The sequence below is a fragment of the Nipponia nippon genome, unplaced genomic scaffold (genome assembly GCF_047370975.1).
Source record: "Nipponia nippon isolate SJK-2023a ecotype South Korea unplaced genomic scaffold, ASM4737097v1 scaffold_3, whole genome shotgun sequence".
Taxonomy (NCBI): Eukaryota; Metazoa; Chordata; class Aves; order Pelecaniformes; family Threskiornithidae; genus Nipponia; species Nipponia nippon.
The window spans coordinates 87,129,767-87,148,505 of NW_028262347.1; the positions used below are offsets into that span (position 1 = coordinate 87,129,767).

Here is an 18,739-nt window from a genome sequence, read left to right on the forward strand (position 1 = left end):
CCACTAGGGAAAAGAGAAGCGCTGCTGGGTAAAAACCATGGTAAGGAAGATTGAAATTATACACTAGGAAAGCCTTTCATTGCAAGAACAGAGAAGCACAGGCACAGAGTGCAGGGAGGCTACAGCATTCTCCCCAGGAGCAAGACGCATTAGTGTCTGGCATGACTGATAGCGGTGTAAACTGATGCTGATGCTGTGGTGGAGCAGTGGATGGGGAGGCTAACCTGGTATAACAACGCGGTGTCATTAGTCCATGAATGCTTCCTTCAGTGTTTCATTGAGTTCACGTGAAAAGAAAATAAAATTATCTTATTCTATAAATACAGCCTGTTAGACAAGTATATTAAGGGAAATAGATGCTAGAAAGAAACATGTGTGAAGTTTAACACTGATGCCTTATTGCTGCAGATTGCTAATGCTGGTTGTCCAGACCCTGTTTTGTACCGTTCCCACAGCGACAGTAATATTTGTAATGATGTCTATGCTGCAGCCACTGCTACCGTAAAGTACAGTGTAAAATCAAACACAGTGTATTAAATCAGCTTTCCTGTGCTGTACGTAGATGCCTTCTGATACTGAAGTACTTTACGTCAAGCTACGTAGGAGGAAATCTATACGACATTACAGTCACAGCAATTACACAGTGCAGATGTAACCCCTGAAAAAGTCCCTTGCTTTAGGCACAAGACTAACCACCCTGTTAGAAACCAGCACCTCACAGGTTTCATAAAGAAACCTGTAACCAACCTCCCTTAAAAACCAAAAAAATCTGAATGTAAACCTAAATCTTTGTATGCCTTTTCTGAAACATCTTCTGGTGCGGTACTTCCCATGTAACAAACCTCAAGCAGTTTTACGCCCTCATAAGTAGCTGCAGTAACTGCCCATGATAAATGCACAATATCATCTAATTTTTATTGAGGGGCAAGCTCCTTGTATCTGCCACATGGGAAAAGCACTTGCAAAGGACAACTAATGTACTCACTATCTTAATAGTATTTGGTCATGCTTTCATTACTGCGTTGCCAGTTCAATCTGATAACTTACTCTCTGCAGGAGAGATCCTGTAACAGGTCACTCTCCTTCACCTTCCAAATCCTCAGACTTGGCAAGTGGCCCAGTCACTGGTATTGGAATCAGCTGCCTCTTTTCATGGCTATAAATCCAGACGGTGCTTTTGCACAGCGTCCCATGTATTCACTGAGGTGCTACCTCTGCTAGCAGGCTTCCTTAGCAATCCCTCTTGACACTGGCACAGCAAAGAGCTGTGCATGCATGCACAACAGAGCACTGTCAGAGTGAGAGTTTTTCTACAGTTTCTCTATGGAGGCAAATACAGAAAACAGATCGGTTCCTCAATAAGCACCATACAATAACTATTTAATACTTTAAAAGTAACAAAGTTCTGTCTTTGGAAGAAGGGGCAGGCAACTCAGGAAGACTATAAGGATATTGTTAGGTTAATGCAGGGAGAAAATCAGAAGGGCAAAGGCCCAGCTAGAACTTAAACTGGCCACTGCCGTTAAAGATTACAAAAAATGTTTTTACAAATATATCAGCGACAAAAGCAGGGCCAGAGAGAATCTCCCTCCTTTGTTGGATGCAGAGGGAAACATTGCCATGAAGGATGAGGAGAAGGCTAAGGTACTTAATGCATTCTTTGCCTCAGTCTTTAATAGTCAGATTGGTCACCCGCAGGGTATTCAGGCCCCTGAGCTGGGAGATGGGAAGCAGAATGAAGCCCCAATAATCAAACAGGTAACAGTTAGCGACCTGCTCCTCCACCTGGATGCGCACAAGTCCATGGGCCCAGATGGGATCCACCCAAGGAACCTGAGGGAGCTGGCAGAGGAGCTGGCCAAGCCACTCTCCATCATTTATCAGCAGTCCCGGTCAACTGGGGAGGTCCCAGATGACTGGAAGTTAGCAAATGTGACACCCACCTACAAGAAGGGTTGGAAGGAGGATCTGGGGAACTACAGGCCTGTCAGCCTGACCTCGGTGCCGGGGAAGGTCATGGAGCAGATCATCTCGAGTGCCATCAGGCGGCACATGCGGGACAACTGGGGGATAAGGCTTAGCCAGCATGGGTTTATGAAAGGGAGGTCCTGCTTCACTAACCTGGTCTCCTTCTATGACAAGGTGACCCGCTTAGTGGATGAGGGGAAGGCTGTGCATGTTGTCTACCCGGACTGTAGTAAGGCCTTTGACACTGTCTCCCACAGCATTCTCCTGGAGAAGCTGGCTGCACACAGCTTGGATGGGTGCACTCTGCGCTGGGTTAAAAACTGGCTGGACGGCCGAGCCCAGAGAGTGGTGGTGAATAGAGCCAAATCCAGTTGGCGACCGGTCACGAGTGGTGTTCCCCAGGGCTCAGTGTTGGGGCCAGTCCTGTTCAATATCTTCATTGATGATCTGGATGAGGGGATCGAGTGCACCCTCAGTAAGTTTGCAGTTGACACCAAGTTGGGTGAAAGTGTCGATCTGCTAGAGGGTAGGAAGGCCCTACAATGGGACCTGGACAGGCTGGACTGATGGGCCGGGGCCAACTGCATGAGATTCAACAAGGCTCAGTGCCGGGTCCTGCACTTGGGTCACAACAACCCCATGCAACGCTACAGGCTGGGGGAGGAGTGGCTGGAGAGCTGCCTGGCGGAAAAGGACCTGGGGGTGTTGGTTGACAGCCGCCTGAACATGAGCCAGCCGTGTGCCCAGGTGGCCAAGAGGGCCAATGGCATCCTGGCCTGTATCAAGAATAGCGTGGCCAGCAGGACCAGGGAGGTGACAGTGCCCCTGTACTCGGCACTGGTGAGGCTGCACCTCGAGTCCTGTGTTCAGTTTTGAGCCCCTCACTACAAGAAGGACATTGAGGTGCTGTAGTGTGTCCAAAGAAGGGCAAGAAAGCTGGTGAAGGGTCTAGAGAACAAGTCTTACGAGGAGCGGCTGAGGGAGCTGGGGTTGTTTAGCCTGGAGAAGAGGAGGTTGAGGGGAGACCTTATTGCTCTCTATAACTACCTGAAAGGATGTTGTAGCGAGGTGGGGGTCGGTCTCTTCTCCCAAGTAACAAGTGACAGGACAAGACAAAATGGGCTCAAGTTGTGCCAGGGGAGATTTAGATCAGACATTAGGAAAAATTTCTTCACAGAGAGAGTGGTTAGGCATTGGAACAGACTGCCCAGGGAAGTGGTACAATCATAGTCCCTGGAAGTATTCAAAAAACATGTGGATGTGGTGCTTAGGGACATGGTTTAGAGGTAGACCAGGCATTTAGGCTAACAGGTTGGACTCGATGATCTCAGAGGTCCTTTCCAACCTTAACGATTCTATGATTCTATGAAATACAGAATATTTTGAAACAAACAAACAAAAAGATGCTTTCAGGCTGGCCTCTTATATTTGCTTATGTTCAGTTATTTGTTAATTGTTTCTGAAACTGCCATTCCCATATTCAATTTATATAAAGAAAACGTACTTTACAATTTATGCATCATTGTCAACACAAAACGCACTCCAGAACGTTTGCTCTGATGTGCAACGCACACTGAATGTAAATCAATCTTCCAAAGCTAACTTGATTCCATAGAACACAGGGTAATAAAAACTCTTAGATTTAATAAACTGAGAGAAATATGGCACAAAAACATTGGCTTAAGACAGTGAGTAATTCTCATTTTCAAAAGAAATTATTTCTTTTCCATTCAAGAGAATTTTAACAGGATGTGTCTGATAATCTGTGGCGTGTTTACTTCTGATGATGCTGAATCAACCCACAGCAGCTCCCAGAACAGTCGCCAACACTTGCCTTTGCGTCTGATCACTTCCAAATCAAGTGCTGAAAGTAAAATTACTGTTGTGAACTACTTAGAGGTCTAACTTTTGCACCTAAGTGCATGCCAGTTGGGGGGGGGGGGGGGCTCACATACTTGTTTTTGATAAATATAGCAAAACGTTATGAGGAACTCTTAGGAGCACTTCTCCTAAATGACAATGTTTGTCTAAACTCGGGCAATTCTCTGCTCTGGAAGCATGCTATTAAGAACATGACCTTGCAGCAATACTTTTATGTCTTGAAAAAAAAAAGGGAACTTTTCTTCTCTTCAAGCCTTCCTGAAATCCAATCATTATAGTATTATTAGAAAGACAGACCTTACTGAAATACTGGAATAAGTCTAGAAGGGCTCATTTGAAGTGTCAAAGACGACTCAGGTTTCGATAGCGGAGGCAGCAGGGAAGGCTGAGCTCTGCTTAATATAACCTAGATTTTAAGATCCTTTTTAACATCTTCATCAATGATGTAGAGGAGGTAAGGAAGCAGGCGACACCAAACTGGGGGTAACAGTCAATACGCTGGAGGGCAGGGCTGCCATTCAGAAGGACCTTGGCCAGCTGAGAAATGGGCCAACGGGAACCCTGTGAAATTCAGGAAGGACAAATGCCCTTTCCTGCCCCTGGGAAGGGCAAGCCCCTCGCAGGGACCTCGGCCAGGGCCTGCCCAGCCGGGAGCAGCTCTGTGGGAAAGGCCTACGAGTGCTGGCAAACAGAGCGGGAGCAGCTGTGTGCCCTGGCAGCAACACAGGCCAGCAGCTTATGGGCTGTATGGACAAGGGACCAGACTGGAGATCCAAGGAAGAGATTAGCCCGTCTGCTCAGCCCTCAGAAGACCATACCTAGGTACCTAGATAGTGTCAGGAGAGAAAACAGGTATAAACTGAAATGAGAGAGGTTCAGACTAGACATACGGAATAGCTTCTCCCCATGAGGACAAAAATGAGAGCATTTCAGCACAATGAAACACAAGTGTTTTCTATACACTGTGCTCAAGCTTGTCTTCACACTGCGGACAGGTACTGGGAACCTGTTCTCACCAATCCCTGGATAAGAAACTTAAAGAATCAAGTTTTTGATGCCTTTATATCATTACACAGGGGTCACCTGAAAAATGCAATAAATCAACTACCAGCCTGACTTGTCTATGTGAAGGGTGAAAGCTTTCTTGAGTTATTCTATAGGTTATTCTGTAATGTAGGGTAGGATTTGTCATTGGTGCTGAGGGATTCCAGGTCAGACTAAACCCCCAGGCAAAGAAGAACTGGAAAAATTGAAGAGTTTTTGCTTAGCTTAGTTTTGCAAGAAAAAAAAGAGTTTGTGGGGATTTTATAAGAAGGAAGAGGGGGAGGTAGGAGAAGAGACATTTGGAATTGTTTCCCAACTCTTCTGTTACTTAAGAATTTTAGTATTTTTCAAATTGATAGCAATACTTTTGCTCATCTTAAGCATCCTACCTTACCTGCCAGCCAACACAGCCACACAAGATAGTGTTCCACTTGTTATCGAGTCTCAAGCCATGCTTAAACTTTCACTTACGAACTAAAAAAGCAATATTTTTGCAAAGGAGTAATATTTTATTGAGATGCCAAACAGGAAAATTATTTTATAAAATTAAGTTTTCTGTTCTTCCTAAACTTCCAAGGGTACTGAAATAAGACCCTGTAATAAGACCAACATTTCAAATATACCCTCATTTTTATATTAGTCACAATTTAGCAAACTATCAAAAGTGGATGAATTCAGTGGCATGATCACCAAGGGAAGCATTCAAAACAATCTCTGGCTTAGCAGCAATGCCCCTGTGCTTTCTTCCTTTAAATCAGTATCAACAAACTCTGAAACTGAGAAAGAATATGGGAATACTCAAAAATCTTATCATTTCACCTGAATACAGGAAACATTTGTTATCCCACTGATGGAGCAATGCCAACCTTTTACATGAATTGGTAGTCAGTTGGCTACCTGTATTTCTTTGAGATGCATAGAGCAGCAGTTCTGCCATTAGTGTCAAAAACTGCTATAATCAAAGATTATTAAATAAAATTAACATTTTTATATCCCCATTAGATGGCTCCAAAGATTTGCTTAAGCCACAGCTTAAGACCGACGTGCTATTCTGAAATAGCCTTTATTAAACAACTAGAATAAATTACAGTGGCTTATTCAGAACTGCAGCACTGAGCAGTATTGGTAACATCATGATCATCTGTCCTGTGGATAATGTAAAAAGTCACCAGCAACACTAAAATCACATTGACTAAATAATAATTGCTTAGAAGTTATGTTCAGGGCTAGCCATAACCTCTTTTCAGTCTGTCACTGGAACAGAAAATAAGAAAGCAAGTAGACTGTGGGTCATACCCTCTCCTACAGCAGCCAAGTAACTATTTGGCACGCTAGTCAACAGGTGAGAAGGACCCCAGGTAGTGAATGCATGCTTTGGGGATAAAAAGTGCACTGGAGAGAGGATAAAAGTAAACACACTGAGAAAGGGTCACTATATTTTGTGTGAAGCTCAGTTTCTTGTACCTTTAGACAAGCCTGTAATTTCTTATTACCATTTTCAACTGCAGGTAGCAGTGACTGCCTGAGATCGCTCCCACTGTCACATAAACTGCACTTCATTTTCCATGCCACTAGCTTAAATTCTTCCACCAAGGAAACCTCCAGCACACAGAGAGGTGGTGATGATTTATAGCTTTGCAGAAGTCAACATATCAAAATTTTTAAGTCAGTGATGAAGAGCATGAGGAGCTTCCGACTGGGTGTTCATTTACTTCTGCAAAGCCAGCTTTCTTGTCTTCTTGGGCGGGGGCACGTGTGTGTGTGAAAATAGCTGTATTGCACACCTCATAGCCTCAAGATTAAAAAGAAGATTTAATTTCTCTTCATTCAATGGTTCTCATACTTCAAGTGCTGTAACATGTATCTGGAACCTACATCCCAGCTCCCTACAACATTACTGTCTTCTAGTCTTGTACCACTGCAAGGTGACCTGAGCATGGCAGACTAAAACTAAGGCAATGCTTCGAACTACCAGCAGCATGAAGCAGATTTTTCCTTGCAAAGCTCGGGGAAAATGAATAGAGAAAAAGATGATGTTTGAAGAAAAATCAGTTGCAGATAGAATCCTTTAATTCTGCCACTTGATTGTATACATGCTATTTTTTTCATTACATACTTCAGAATGAAAACAAAGAGTACCACAAATTTCTTAAGGGATCATGAAAAGTTCTAATGTTTTGTAGAGAATCCTAAAAGAGACAGTAAAATAGCACACTCTCATGAAACAGAGCTGCTGCTTTTGCTAAAGCTCTTGACATATGTTTAATTACCACTAAAAGTCTTTAAACAAACTTGAGTGGTTCCCCAAAGCAATGAGAGAGAGACCTAATTCACAATTGGTTTTGTGTATCAACTGAATGGATACTCCTCATGCAAATACCAAGATAATACAGTAAGGATACCTAAAAAACTGCCTTGGCTATTTGAAAACTAGGCATTTCTACAAAAGATTTGTCAAGTACGGTTTCGAAAGCAGTGTTGAAGCTATTACTGGAAATTCACACAGGGGCAAAAAGTAGTACAGCCTCATATCAGGCAGTTCCTCTTTATTACTGAAGCAAACCATGTTTACTTCTCTTTTATAATAAGCCTAAGTCAAACAAAAGACCAACAGCTGCCATTTATAGCTTGCTTAGGGCCACTAAAATAGTTCTTACATATATAATTCTTTCCTAAGCAATTAATATAACATTTACATCGCCTCCACAAATATCTTTTGTCCTAAGTATGCCAGGCCCTGATAAATGTTATGGATGATAATTTTGAAGGAAATTTAACTTGTGACTTATTTTATTTGTACCCTGCCATTTAAATTGAAGTTGGAAATTGACAAGAGCATTCTATGCCTTGGAGAGGAAACATTCTTAGCTCTGATGTCAAGCAAGTTTATTAATTCAGACAAACTCTAAGACAAACACTATCATCTCTAGATATCACTGGTTTGCAAATAATAAGATCTGAGGCAAAGCCCAAGGCCTTAATTGATCGAAAAAGAAACTGTGAACAATGCTTCTGATCTACATATCAGGACTTATCTATATTCACTTCAAGATGACTATGCTTAAATTATGATATCTAAAATAATAGCTATTCTTTACCAAAAAGAGGAAACAGCTGCTCAGATCTTAAGATACTGGGTGTGACAAGGTCCAGGATAAAATATACATCAACTGTGTAACAGGTAAATTGCCATGGTGTCCAAGCTAAGTGCTCTAGGAGAGTGACAGCCTGAAGAGTAATGTTGCTAATGGGAATCTAATAATAATTGGCAATGGAGGATGACAATGAAGTGCCAAAGCCAGAATAAGTGATGGGTAAATATGCACAACTGCTTATGGCCTTGTTCACTGACCTTTTTGAATGTACAGAAGCTGCATAACCACAACAAACAACATCCACCAGCCCATGGGGAAGGGGAAGCATGTTATTCTTTTCCGGTCTGTTCCTATTAGCAAGGCTGCAAGCCTCAGGTATTTTCAAACCTTGTTTCCTTCCAGTGTAGGGCATAAGAACTTTAAAAGCGTTATCTACCGACCCTCCACACCTCTCCAAGTTATAAAGAAGAAATGGCCAGCTAGACTACAAAGAAATTTTAAGAGAGACAAGAAACTGAGGCTGAAGGGAAAGACAAGGCTGGAGCTTCTCAATAATTACACTAATGAAAAAAAAGATCAGAAAAAGCTTGGGGAGGAGACAAAGAGAAGAGCTGTCAAACACACAAAAATAAATCCCCAAAGGAAACCCCCCAAAACCAAAACCTCATACATCCAAAAAGAAAATATAAAAGGTGAGAACTTCAGCAAGAAAGGAAAAGAAAATCACGTACATTCAAGAAATGCCCTTGACAAATGCATGGGACTGACAGGATAGGTCTTCTCCACTGTTATGCCAATCGCCGGCCATGTAACAGCCAGGGCTCCAAACCTGTGTGTCTATTTGTGGAAGAGAAAGAGTATTGATCTGCTGTCCAAGGAGCTGAAAAGCATCTCAGTATCACAGGAATGAAACATTACTGTTTCTATGGGATGAACCAGCGGTAGCTGGTAGCTTATATCCCAAGCTATATAGCTCAGGCTAAACAACCCAAATTTAGAGCATACTGTGGGCTACACATCACCTAACATATTTGGAGGCTAACGTCCAAAGTTGGCTACATTTGTCATGCAGCCTGGCAGAGACAAAGCTGTGGAAAAATGGGCCCACACCCACACTAAAAGCTCAGGATTCAGTGTCTTTATCACAAATGGATAAAGCTGCGGCATCTCTACCAATGTCTTTATATCATAAGCCAAACCTGAGAACTTCAAAACAGGTGAGGAACGTGGGCTGCCAGAGCCTTCAGCTGCAATTCTCCTAGCCTTCTTGCATGGGCTATCTATTTACTTACAACTGGAGACTTCACTGCTGTTCTAAAAAGAACAGAAGTTTCTGCTAATCTGCAAAATCTGTCTGAAAGGCATGCTCAGCTACAAAGGGGTTCAGGGCAAGGAGCTTTAAGAGCTGTGTCTGCTCTTGAGCTCTCTAACTTTGCACATACAGTACTGGCTGAAAAACAGCCTGCCCGACCTATGTTTTCCAGTCTCACTAGAATTCATGACCATGGTATTTACTGTCATGACTATGCTATTACTGTATACACACAATAACAGTAATATATACTCAATGCTATGCTATACATTATTGTTATTGCAAACTTTGCTGCAAGATCTATTTTAACATAGTTCTACTTAAGCTTATTTGTTCTGGGATACAAAATGCTTCAATAATCCTTGGTGCAGACCTGTTTCTCACCTTAAAATAATCAAAGTCGTCTTTCAAAATGGAATTACAAACTGCTCAAAATCTTTGATTGAAAACTGTGATCAGTCTCTTTCTTTATGAGGATTACTTAAATCACCCCTTCCCTGTTAGCATTTGAAATCAAAGCCTTTATGGGGAATATTACCCATGCAATGCAAGCAGACAAGTCGCACAAACACCGGAAGTCTGAGAGTCTCCTAAAGCTTACCCTAATCAAAGAGCTGATGCACAGAGAAAACACTTCTCTCACAGAAGAGGAAATCTGGCCGGACACATTCTTCTCATGCAAACTGAAATTTACAGATCAGCAGAAATTTTTAAGGCTTTCTCATATAAAGTACATAACTTGTCGGGAAAATAGTAACAGGCAATGTTTCTCTTCAGGTACAGTTTGCATTGTTGGAAAGAAAATCATTTGAGGAGTTCTTTAGAGGAGGAAGTATAAAATCATTTATCTGCTTATATTGTTCCTTTTCATATATTTAAGAACTGTTCCTTCCCACTGCACCCATACATCAAAATAAATGGGCTACATTAAGGTAGTATTAAAGTTCCACAGCATGAACAGATTCCATTGATGTTATTTTTTTTGGCAACCTTGTTTTACTGATTACAAAAAGGTCAGTTAAGTAGAAGCCTTTTTCAATACAAGCCTTTTTGTATGCAAAATCTCTGTTTGATGAGTATTTACTGAAAGAGGAATGCATGCTTTATTCTTGACAGTTAATGGAACTGATGTGGAGCAGATACAGGTAATATTTACAGGAGTGACAGAAAATTTACTGTAATTAATTAATTCTCTGTATGCTATTCAAATAGTAAATCTTTGTCTAAATTACCTTGATCTAGTGCTACCTGTTTGCTCTAAGGAATGTAATTAATTCAAGTGTCATGGGAGACAGATGCTCTAAATTATTAATGGTCTTCTAAGATGACTGAAATAACCAAGTCTAACTTACATGATGAAACACAGTGCACTGAAATAAGGCTACTTATGGCTCACGCAGTGACTGAAACACCCACTTGAAACGCTGGCCTGCTCTGATCAAGAACGAGAGAGTAAGGAGGAATATGGCATGGTATCTGTGTTTACACAAAGCACTCCAGCGTGCCTCAAGGCCCCTGGGACTGAGAGACTGTTAGGCTGCCCCGCTCCGACACATCTTTGTCTAGGATTGAGAATACAACGGTATTTATTCTACTTTCATTTACAGCCTGTGGCAATTATTCAACTAGACCATCAGGTGAGCAAACACTAGTTCTCAACGGTTGGTCCTTCTGAGGGCATTGCTGTGGCAGAGAGACTACCATGACTTTCTACAAACACCATACTTCTGCATGCTGTAGCCAGGAATACGTTTTTCGGTGTTTCTAAATTCTAAGCCCTACTGATTTAAGCTCCTGTACTGAGTACAGTGCAAACCCATGAACATTTTAGCCACACTTAAAGGTTAAACATTGCAGTGCCTCACTTTTATGCATCAGACATCAGAGTGCAATCTGGAATCCAGTGCTAGGTACCCGAAACCACATATAGAAAGCACAAAAAAGACTTAAAATGTCTTCAAAAATGCCAATTCAATCCCTGCATTCGGCACCCAGCTGCTCTGGGCCAGCCCAGACCACCAAGAAAACAGCTCTCTCTCAGATGCCTTTCTAAGGGTCGCCTGATGGTGCCTCTATCTCCTCAGGAAACGTGGCCCCAAACCCGTTTTGGGGGCTGCAATGCTAAAATGATTCTGATTTTTTCATGAAGTGTTCATTGCAGAAGAAATGGGCACAGTCCAAGATTAACCAGCAAGATACTGGATTCATGGCTTTCAGAGAAACCCTCCCAGAGAAAGGCCGCCTCTGTTCTTTCCTATCCAGTGAATCTCTGAACAGCAGAACTTCAAAAGAGGAGGTGGACAACAGCTATTTCTGGACTACCAAAGTAGTTTAGTGGCCTGGTCGTTAAGACACACTCTGGGAAAACAGGTTAAGTAAACGTTGAGTCTTCTAAGACATACAAGAGAATCTGAACCCCCATTGGTATTTGCTGGGTACCACAAAGTGAGCGTGACAAGGGACATCAATGCTGTTGCTCTCCTTCTGCCATATTAAAAAGGAAGGCTGTAGCTCCCTGGGAGGTTGAGAACACCCCCGGGATGACTGACAATTTTTAAGAATACCTAATTACTAACTCCCAAATGGCTTTGTAAACTAGGCACTAAGCTGCTCTGTTTTGCCAAGACTTGGGCAGAAACACATTTCTGAAGTGCTGGGTGAATATTTTCAGGATGAGACATTTGTATTTGGAGGTTTGAATTCTGCTTAAATCACACAATACACAGTAAGACAATACAATGGAGCTTCCTGGTTTATCTATATAAATGAACTGACACATACACACTCGCACAAGCCAAAAATAAATAGCAGAGAAGGCTTTTTCTTTCTTCTAAGTTATGCATATTTATTTCTAACTCTCCCTCTGAAATGCAAAGACATGAATTCTTGCCTTGAAATCCCATCCAAACATACCACAGTTTGTGAAGACAATTTGAGCTTGATATAGTTTTTTATTTGCACGTCCTTCTTCTGCCAGTCTACAACTAAGTCTCATTACTAAGGAAATAAAAAATATTTTCCTGACTACTCAATTAATGCATACTTAATTGTTTGTTGTGTCGTATTGTTAACAGTGACGGGTGGTAGGTCATGTTATTCCAAGGTCGGAGAAAAACCACAAGCCTGTTAATGCTCCGGGTTATAAATCAGCACAACAATAACTTGGGAAGCATAGTCGAGCATTTTAAAAAACCAAGAGCATTATAAGGCATGCAAAAGTGATGAAACGGTGTCAGCCAGGCCACACTGCTAAATGGAAAGCCGTATTGCTTGGTGAAGGCATAAGTAAGTCTGTATTAATTTTGATGGAATAAGCAGTCCCCAAAAGTCAAAAGGCGTCAACATGACTGTCACCACACAACATTAGGCAGTTAAATAAGCCTCAGGGCTTAGAATACAGAAACCTCAACTACTTAGTACCATAGCAACATTGTTAAAAGTCTTTTAGACTCTTTCATTAATGACTTAGAGAAAGGAGCAGGAAAAAAAATACCATTAAAACACCAAAAATTTAAGGTGTGCAGGACCACAGACTTTTCAAGCACAAAAATGTGTTCAATGGACTTCAGAGATGATGATGGGGAACAGTTAGTTTTGACTGAGAACACTGGAGATGAAAAGGAGGGCTGATACCATATTGCATACTGTGTACTAGTCCAATATCCCATGGGGTTTACAGCAGAGTGAAGCAGGCAGGGCACACAGCTGCGGGGGGCAGAGCTGCAGCCCCTAGAAGGTCAGGAATCCAGTAACTTGTGGGTGTAGAAAGGTCATGGTTCGTACCACCATGATTATGGGAAAGGCACCCAGAGGAAATGTTGCTCCCCAGGAGACTGGTGCTAGGGCTGTTGTACCCCAAGCAGAACTGTGATCCTGTGCGGGAAGAGTCCTGCTGCCCCACGTGTTGACTTCCAAACTCCTGGAGATACTAGAAGTGGAAAGATCCATTTTGGCATGTCTCCCTGGGCCAAAGATGACCCTGTCAGGGCTGGAGATGGCAATCGGTGTGTGAACTGGACCAGTGTTAAAGGTAGGAAAGATAATGAATCTTTCTGGCCCTTTCTTTCTGTTTGCCTCAGGTGAGCCGATCCCAGAGACAGCTGAGTCAATACTGAAATACAGGCTTCACCTACTTAACGAGCCTTACTTATCTCTATGGAGAAAAACATTCTTAGTTTTATGAGAACCATGTTGAACAGACAACAGAGTCTTCACCTTGAGACAGCCAACTTTTAAAGCAGCATGGGATAAATTTCTTTCTGAAAGCTTCAACAATTTCAAAGCATAGCAACATTTCCCATCTGAAGTATTCCATCTAAAATGCAGTATTTTATACACTATTATTTAAAAATTAAATTAGCTGAACTTATGCCCCTTTGAAATCTATGTTATAATAGCTAAAAATCTTTGTTCACAACAGAATTTAGATGAAAAATATTATCGATACTGAAACATCTTGAGTACTGTTCACAATTTCTGAAGCAAATTCACTGGCTGAAATTACAAAGACTGAACTTTCTCAGATAAGTATGAAACATCAATAAAAATGTTTTATTTTTTCCACTATGTAAGGGTACTAACATGGCTTTTCATGCATCTTTATATTTGAAGGCTATGAATTAAACAACCTGTTCCACAGCTAAATTGTCAGTGCAACCATAGCTGATCATGCTTGAGGACAGGCTCAAACTACATCACCTCTTGAAATCCCATGCAACCTGAATTATCCTGTGATCCTGTGACTGTTATTCATACATCCTAACCACAAAAATGCACAGATGCCAAATTTTCATGTTGTAACTGACAAGGAAAGTTCCAGTTAAAAAAAACCAACCAAACAAACAAAACCCCCAAACAACAACAACCCCCTCCCCCTGAACACACTAATAAAGTCTTTTCCCTTTAAATTCCTTTCAAATTTTAAAGAAACAAGCAAATACAGAAAAGGTTGTACAGAATATAAAAGATTACTCTAAGTATATTTGACACTAATGGGTAGTTTCAAACAGCCCACTGTTGGATGGAAGGAAACCAATTTTTATATGTTACTAGCTAAAATATGTTAATGTCATTTAAATTAAGTTGCACCTGCCTGTGGAATTAACTTTGTGATTTTAGAGAAACTGAAACATGTTCTTCAGTCAGATGACCGGTTTTCTGTAGGCACTAATAGAATCATTCAAAAAAGCAAACCTTGATGAGAAGCAGCAGGTGAATTAGTTTGGGGAGAAGTAGTTTTGTACTTGTAAGAATAATTTTTTTCCTAAGGAGACATAGAATCATTAAGGTTGGAAAAGACCCTTAAGATCATCGAGTCCAACCATTAACCCATCACTGCCAAGTCCACCACTAAACCATGTCCTCGACATCATTGCTTTCTGATCTAAACTAGTTAAAAAGAAAAGGTCCTCCATGAAATTTCACTGACTTGTTGAAACAAGCATTCATGTGCTTAGAACAGTTTGTCATGTTACCACCTAGCAACTTTAAATGAGTCTCTGACCCAGGAGGAGCCTGCCAAATAGAAGAGAGTAAGTCCAAAAGAGCTGCAAACCAAAGAAATTGTGCAAAGACACAAGGATACCTTGCAAATTAGTCAAACCCACTGTTTCCTGGCATGGAGATTTAATGGGCTGAGCTGCCTTGTTTCATCTATTTGTTTGTAAAATAAAAGCCGAGAGACTTATACAGTCTCATTTGTGATACCAGCAAGCCCAGCCAACTCCTAACCCTTTTGTTTCATGTACTGTCACCTGAAGCTTAGGGTGCAAGAACAGTCAAGTCAGCTTGTCAAGTAAGCCATGCTGCTGGACAATTTTAAGAAGAAAGGTGCTCCACCACTGGCACAAAGTATCAGAAGAAAACAGCTACAGCCAGGTAAGAGAGAGTGATGAAGACTCTAAACCAAGCAGCAGTAAAGAGAACACGCACAAGCTAAAAAGTGTGACCGCATTTCGCTGTGAGAACAATTAACACACACCTGCAGATACAAAATTTCCAGGAAAAAAACATATGGTATTGAGGAAGGAAAGCAGATAATGAGATAGCAGGGGAGTGGAGTTTTTTTTTTAAGTGTACGTTGTTGTTATAGCAACACCACCATAACACCACCATCCATCAAGAGCATTCAGTACCAGAGAGTCAAGCAACCTGCTGTTGTTTTGCTCATCTTTCTGCTTGTGAAGTGACTGCTCTATTAGTAAGAACTGTTATGCCTACTGAGAAATGATGAGATGTATGCCAGCGTTGGGAAATCATAAATACCTTTCATTGATGTTACAACAGTTCTTTGGGCTCTAATTATCTGATTTCCTTGTGGGATACTCTTGATATTTCCTCTTAAAACAAACAAACAAACAAACAAAAAACCAAAAAAACCCTAAAAAAATCCTTGAAATTTGCATATCATTACAATTACTTTGGAGAATGCCACTATTCTTATTTGTATTATCACACCCTGTCTTCACTGGGCTAGGTGATGCATGAAGAATAAAAGGACAGTCCATTCCTCCAACAGCATGGCTGCTACTTGCTCCAGCTTGGCTACTGAACTGCTCACAGACTTAAGTATCAATGACTTCTGGTGCAACACATAGGCCACCCTACACCAGCGCAGTTCAGAGACAGTACTAGTGAAGCCCTCCACAGTTTATTTTTGGTGGTTTTTACACAGTTGAGCTTCAAAAGCCATATCTCATCTTATGTACAACTATTTTATGTTAAGCAGCATGCTGTGATTAACCAGTTATCTATTAAAAAAGCAACTATTATCTTCTGAGTGTTAAAATGGATCAGACGTCCAGTTAAGTTCCAGGACAAAGAGAATGAATCTCTAGATTGAAGGAAGAAGAAATATCTTTTCAGTAGCCTTTCTATGCCCCAGATAGTATATGAGCAGCATAACATAGTCTGAAACAGAACACAAGTCTTATTTAAATCTTCAGATTTCCCAGCTGGAAGTTAGAGATTACAACAGTTGAACTCGTAGCTATCCAGAAAGGAGAGTAGTTCACAAGTAACAAAATTACAAATATTAAGATGAATTACTGACGATAACTGTAACCAGATCTTTAATGGAAAAGGTGTAGGCTCTGTTGTAGTTACTCCATATTGCCATAGAATTGCATAAAGGGTCTAAAATTTTCTCAATACTTTGGGGAAAAAAAATTCTGAGTAAATACTGAGCAGGAACGCAAATCTTATAAGCTGAAGAAGCTAAAATAGGGAAAAGAGCATGCCAAAGAGACAATACATAAGCTTTTCTTCTGCTGCAGTGAAGACAGGATGAGCAAGGGTCCAAACCACAGAGCTTTCATGATTGCTCCTTAGCAAACTGTCAAAGATTTCAGTGTTTCAATCTCAAAGGTGAACACTGCCTCCTAGAATAGCTCAGATAATGCAGATATATTATTTTACATCTGCCCTTATATACTGTAATTTGAAGGTCAGATACTTAGAGACTTTTCTTCCATCTGTCCTATTATTCCATGGCACAAGTCCATAGCAGAACTGCAGCACTCCCATGTACCTTGCACAATCCAACTGCAGTAAATTCTCCCTGTTGGGATCGCTGCAAACTTTTAGAAAACCTAATTACATTGCCTCTGCTTGATAAATAAATACATATGCTTAAATAGCCCTCCATTTTTTATTATGAAAATTCAAAATCGCAATTTTCTTATACTAAACACAAATGTGAGCAATATTTTGTTGGTTTGATTGCAGGATCACTGCACGCCTGACCAATGCAAACATAGAAGACTTGGAAATACCTCCCGATAAAAAAGTTTTATTTTTTAAGAGAAGTGGCATGGGCACTTTTTCAGATTTTTCCTCAGAGCTTAAAAAAATTGAAGCTGAACAGTGCTTTCACCTGTCAATTCTGAAAAAAAGTTCAATGCATTTGACTAGATAAAGTACAAATCTATAACATAGCTGCCTACATAACTGATCTTTAGGAGAAGGTAAGAAGGAAGACTAGTTATTTAATAGCACAGAGAAGAAATAGTAAGAAGATGCACATATCTGAATAACGCAAAACCGTGACTGCATTTGTTGAAGAATAACAAAAAGGCAGAGGTAGCAGCAAAGTCACTTTGTTTCAGTATGAAAGGACATTACCCCAGTGATATTCAGGCTTTATCTACACAAACCTTTTTGAGATAAAGGAAAATTGTTGCAGATTAGAGATATACTTGATCAAGACCCATATAAAAGATACTACAATTAGACTACTTAAAGTGCCTAACTACATAGCGTAATAGCCCATTTTCTTAAAACTTTCACAGGAAACTCACCCCATCTGGTCTGCCATCCGAGGCTGTAACAATCAGAATATAGCGATCAGTGCTTTCTCTGTCCAAGGGCTTTCCTAAGGCTAGCAGTCCAGAACTAGTAATAAAACAAAAACAAAAAACGTTATCACAACAGTTTTAAGATATCTACAAGCACTTTTGTTCCACTACTTTGCGTAACACAAATGTTTCCCTTTGAGCAAGTTAATAAGCTTTTAGGCTTTATTACAACCAAAACCATGCTTTGTGTAGGTAAAGACTAATAAAAACGATGAGCCAATTTCTAACCCTTTCCGCTTCAATACATGTATAATTTAGGATTAAAATAACAACCTAGTGATCTACAGGATTATACAAAAGATATAGACCTACACTGAACACAAGACCCTCATTAGTTCGAAAGCTGCATGCTACAATAAATGAGAAGAGAGAATCACAAGCAGTCTATTAATCACAGAGGAGCCCTGATAGGATTGCAGCAGTAAACTCTGGGAATACAACATGCACAGTCTTAAGTATGAGGCTCCGTAGAGTTTTATAGGGAAAGGCTACTAACTTGCATGTTGCGTGACTGCACTAAAAGTGCTGCAATGAGCTAATGCCCTTTCAGTGCAAGCACAGATATACCATATTCCCCAATAACAAAATATTAACATAGGCACAAATGTTGTGGAAAATGAATCAGGATATTGTGATTATTGATGCCCATTTAAAAAAGACGACGAATGAAGGGCTATTTGGAAGCCACATACAGAGAAAAATAAAACAAAATTTTACAAAAATGCTGTTTGAAAGCACTGCAAATTCCTGTAGCTGCTGACAAATAAAATGAGCTAGATTTTGTCTCTAGGATGATCCAATTTCCTCATGCAGAAGTCTGGAAGCTACCTGGAGGTGTGCTGTAGCAACACAGAGACAAGATCCCACCGTGGGCTCATTACTTTTATATTCGGAAGCATCAGAGACGTACCGTTGAGTTGACAATCCTGTCAATCCTTAAGCAAGCTAAACTCTGCTTAACTGAACTGGCACAAGCGGTACTTCTGTGACCAGCGCTAAAGCTCTGCATTTCATTTACAGGATTTTGGTGTCTACTGGAACATGGTCAAGTGTGTAACAAATCGAGATCTCTGTTAAGTACCACC

General features: G+C 40.8%; 1 protein-coding gene across 4 annotated transcripts in view; it reads right to left on the minus strand.

The window, feature by feature from the left end:
* Window positions 1-18,739, minus strand: part of PCDH15 (protocadherin related 15) — an 853,821-nt gene that overhangs the window by 150,887 nt on the left and 684,195 nt on the right. For all 4 annotated transcript variants that reach the window (XM_087765707.1, XM_087765706.1, XM_087765705.1 and 1 more), the window contains one exon: window positions 17,598-17,691. In XM_087765707.1, the coding sequence (XP_087621833.1) occupies window positions 17,598-17,691 (94 nt within the window). The remainder of the gene's footprint in view (window positions 1-17,597; window positions 17,692-18,739) is intronic.